We start from the raw sequence: 4,327 nt of genomic DNA, 5'->3' as shown, positions 1-4,327 counted from the left end.
CTGCCATCACCAGTGTGTGAATGTGTGTGTGAATGGGTGGATGACTGGATATGTAAAGCGCTTTGGGGTCCTTAGGGACTAGAAAAGCGCTATATAAATACAGGCCATTTACCATTAAAAAATGATGTACTTTGATGTATATTGTGATTCCAACTGGTTTTCTGTATTCAATCAAGTGGATACAAAAACTACTTTTATTAAGCTAAATTTACACCAGCACTACTCTAAAAAACTCGCAGATTTAACGCTGTTCATGAAGCTAAATTTAAAAAAAAAAAAAAATAAGTGTTTCAGGTTATGGTACTTAAAGCATGTATACCACCATCCTGCCTAAATGGCATCACTAGATTGGCTGATTGTCTGTAGTCGATAGTTTATGTTAGCTACCTAGTCACAGAACCAATAAGTCAACGGAAAACAAGGAAACTAAAAAGCAGTTTATGGTCACTCTTGTGTTGGTCCTGACTGCAGCAATACATTTTATGTTTCAGGAAAAACAGAAGGAAAACAAGGAAAACTGTCCACTTTCACTCTTAAGCAGTAAGTGGCTCTTTATTGTTACTTGCAAAGCTGGTGTTTGCAGAGAACTAATAAATTACAGATGTCTTGAGGACTGTGAGGAGAGGGTGCTTGAATTAGATGCTCTGTTGGTTTGCCAAGCCAACAACGTGAGGTTGATGCTGAACCCTAAATTTGATTCCTCATTGGGTTGGGTGCACAGAGTGTTTGACACAATCAGCTGACATAACAGATGTCCACAAGACACGATGAGTATCACTTTATGCAATAATAATATTTCCCACCCATTACACTGGGTTATTGTGACCATAGGACGACGGAAGGAACAGTCAATGGTAAATGGTAAATGGCCTGCATTTGTATAGCGCTTTTCTAGTCCATAGGACCCCAAAGCGCTTTACACTACATTCAGTCATTCACCCATTCACACACACATTCACACACTGGCGATAGCAAGCTACATTGTAGCCACAGCTGCCCTGGGGCGCACTGACAGAGGCGAGGCTGCCGGACACAGGCGCCACCGGGGTGGTCAGAGGAACCACTTACTGCTTAATATTTTTAATATTTATTATTATTACTATTATCATCATCATCACAACAACAGCAACAGATACTGACAATATTTGATGAAGTATTTAAGGAAAGTTAACACACAAACTATGATGAATCATTCTTCACTCTGAATGTGTTGCTTAACAAAACTGAATTAAGACATTTTTTCCGATTGATCTTTTGACTACATACCACAGCCAAGCAGAGCTTCCTCAGCTGTTACCATGTGCCTTTAGTTGTTCTTCTCAAATAACTAATAAGCAGGTATCGAAATAATTTTTAAACGATGATTTTAAAAATACTGACAACTGCCAGTGATACCCCTCAACAAGACTTTCAGAAAACTCACTCTGACATAGAGATCAAGGTCAATACCCCATCAGCTTTTTACAGCTGAGGAGTCAAGAACAACCACTGACTTGCACTTTAACCCATTAAATATTGCCATAATATGTTAAAGTGCATTAACCTGAGCATGTGAGTTCTCCATTTGTGGTGTAGCATTAGGACTCTTAAGCGCACTCAGTTCCATGTCCTCCTCATTGCCATAGCCAGTGAAATGAACTCTGCAGTTGTTGCCATCCACAGACACCACAGTTGCTGGATACTCCTTCCCATCTACAGACCACACTGCCCGACACTGAGCTCCCACGACCCACTGTGAGACATAACAGGGGTTTTTTTGCACAACATATTATTTATTGAAATCACCAAAATAGCAATAGGTGTGTTTACTTAATTTTTTATTTTAATTGGTCAGGGAGTAGTTTGTTAGCTGATCCTGCATCAAGTTATGAAAAGACAGAACAAATTCTGAGACAGTAATTTAAGTGACAAAATTATAAGCTCACAAACTTGTAGTTCTCTCAACTTCTCTGCAGCTGCAGTTCTTGATCTCTGTCTGCAGAGTGCAGCAAAGTCCCACGTATCTGCTCCGAAGCTCTGGGCTACACTTAAAAACTGCTTCTGCAGATTAGCTCTCACCTGTCTGTGAGGTCATTACCTTTGACTCAGGATCAGCAGAGTCAGCTGAAGATGGACAGGCCTTCTGTCCATCATTCTGTCCATCCCCATGTTCTGGCTCCTCTCTGCTGTCTGCATCCTCTGAGGCTTCAAGCCCTGTCAAAGTCACATCCTGTGTATACACACACACACACACACACACACACACACATACACACCTTATCCAAAATTTGTACAATTTTTACTATGACATGGAAGCCACAGTATTATAAAAGCTGGAAAAAGACCATTTTACCGCATTCTAGTCACCTTCATAAAGCAGTTATCCACTGGTTATGGTGGAAATGTCTATTTATTTACAATTTAAAGCACAAAGCATTTAACTTTTGGCTCAGATACTCAGATTCTGTTTTCCTTTGTGCCATTTCTTTGGAAAGTAACATCCTTAAAAACAGAAATGCCTGTTACGCTGAACAAATGTCTTCTTTTAATTTGGACGCTCCCTTCAGGGGTCACCACAGCAGGTTATCTGCCTCCATCTCACTCTATCCCCAATATCCCACTGTGTGTGTCCTCCTTCACTACGTCAGTCAATCTTCTCTGAGGTTTTGCTATTTTCCTCCATCCTGGTAGCTCCATATTCAACATCCTTTGTCCAAAATATTCACTATCCCAGGTCTACACATTTCCAAACCATATCAGCCAATCTTCTCTAACTTTGACTCAAAACTGCTCAACCTGAGTTGGGTCTTCATCTCTGCCACATCTCTCTTTTTTCCCTTAATAAAATATACTGTAAAAACATAACCAAGTTGAAGAACAAATCTTTCAGTTAAACTGACAGAAACTGCAGAGGTAACCCAGAAATTTACAGTAAAAAAATTATCACATTTATTATTATGCATTGCATACCCTTAACTTTGAATATAATTTAATGGGTGGTCTTTGCAGTTTGGTGCAGCTTTGTGTTAAAAACAAACAAACAAACAAACAAAAAATTTGAATTTTTTTTCCTGTATTAGGATATCTTTGGGAATAAATGTGCAATTATAGATTCTGTACGGTGACAGGGGAGTTTCACTGGTCTGGCCCGCTTAAGATTAAAGTGTGCTGTATGTGACCCACAATGTGAAATGAAGGCCACTTGTGGAATAATGTAGATATTTAACTTTCAAACCCACTTGGGATATTTCCAGGGCATCCCTGAAAACTTCTGCCAGAGAACTTTGGTCTTTCACGGACTCCTCCTGAGGACAGAAAACTGTTAGCTACTCCAGCACACAGGCTAAACTCAGCACATTATAAAATATCTTCAACCCTTCAGGCCCTCGGTTTGGTGTGTAGCTAGCTAGCTGCCTTTGAGGTTTTGTTGTACTGTTATTAGTCGCCGTCTGGCTGTTTTGTTCATTAAAATAGCAAATGCACATAATACACAAATAAATAACATAAACACGTACCAGACAGACTCCGTTTTCGGCCAGTTCAGTCATGGCTGTAAATAGTTACAGATACAACCATTTCACAAACCTTAAAAAAACGCGCCAGCACCTGCGTTAACGAAACAGCTTCCGGTCCTGCATTTCAAAATAAATGTGGGACCGGAAATAAATCTTTTAATAAAGAAGCTGGAAAAATCTAAGAACTACGGAGCCCCCCAGGGGACATGGGAGAAAAAAAATTAGGGAGGAAAAAAAAAATTAGGGAGGAAAAAAAAATTAGGGAGGAAAAAAAAAATTAAGACGGACTTTTGCAAGATCTCGCAAAAAGTATTGCGAGATCTCGCAAAACTCCAACAATGGCGGCAGCTACTTAGTTGTAATATTACTCTTTCTGGGTCACAAAATACACTTTTAAGATATTTTGAGGCGTGAATGTAGTTGTGTAAACGTCAGATACCTGCTCGGTTTACAAGACATCACATATTTGCAAAGGAGCTCCGATGTTTTTGGAGATCTGACACCCACTAGCTCGAAGCTAACGGGAGGTCGAGACCTTTTTTTTTTTTTTTTTTTTCCCCTCCATACTTTAATATAATTTATGCACATATTACAATCTCTCGTTGGGAGACAACATTAGTGCAACAACATCTTGAAAAGGTTGAATAAGAAACCAAACGAAAAAACAAACAAAAATAAAACAAAAACACATATACATAAATATATGAAGGCCATTTTTATGACATAACAGTTTCCTTTCTGCGAACACTAACATTTATGTGGCTTACTTAGTATACCAAAAACACAATCATTAAAAGGATAGTGTTGCGACTTTCATCCGTAAATAAAGCCGC

At 39.1% G+C, this 4,327-nt stretch overlaps 1 protein-coding gene across 2 annotated transcripts in view; it reads right to left on the bottom strand.

Annotated features, from left to right (window-relative positions):
* Positions 1 to 3,634, bottom strand: part of LOC102193282 (survival motor neuron protein-like) — a 17,814-nt gene extending 14,180 nt beyond the window's left edge. The window contains exons 1-4 of one of the 2 annotated variants that reach the window (XM_005734965.2): positions 3,495 to 3,634; positions 3,219 to 3,284; positions 2,078 to 2,209; positions 1,544 to 1,732 (exon numbers count right to left, since the gene is read on the bottom strand). In XM_005734965.2, the coding sequence (XP_005735022.1) occupies positions 1,544 to 1,732; positions 2,078 to 2,209; positions 3,219 to 3,284; positions 3,495 to 3,527 (420 nt within the window). In that variant the 5' untranslated portion in view covers positions 3,528 to 3,634. The remainder of the gene's footprint in view (positions 1 to 1,543; positions 1,733 to 2,077; positions 2,210 to 3,218; positions 3,285 to 3,494) is intronic. The other variant, XM_005734966.2, reaches the window with a different exon arrangement.
* Positions 3,635 to 4,327: the final 693 nt, after the last annotated feature.

The sequence above is a fragment of the Pundamilia nyererei genome, unplaced genomic scaffold (assembly GCF_000239375.1).
Source record: "Pundamilia nyererei isolate P.nyererei 1_Seehausen unplaced genomic scaffold, PunNye1.0 scaffold00061, whole genome shotgun sequence".
NCBI classification, from domain to species: domain Eukaryota; kingdom Metazoa; phylum Chordata; class Actinopteri; order Cichliformes; family Cichlidae; genus Pundamilia; species Pundamilia nyererei.
Note: the sequence above shows the minus strand (reverse complement) of the source record. Positions and strands in the feature narration are given on the sequence as shown.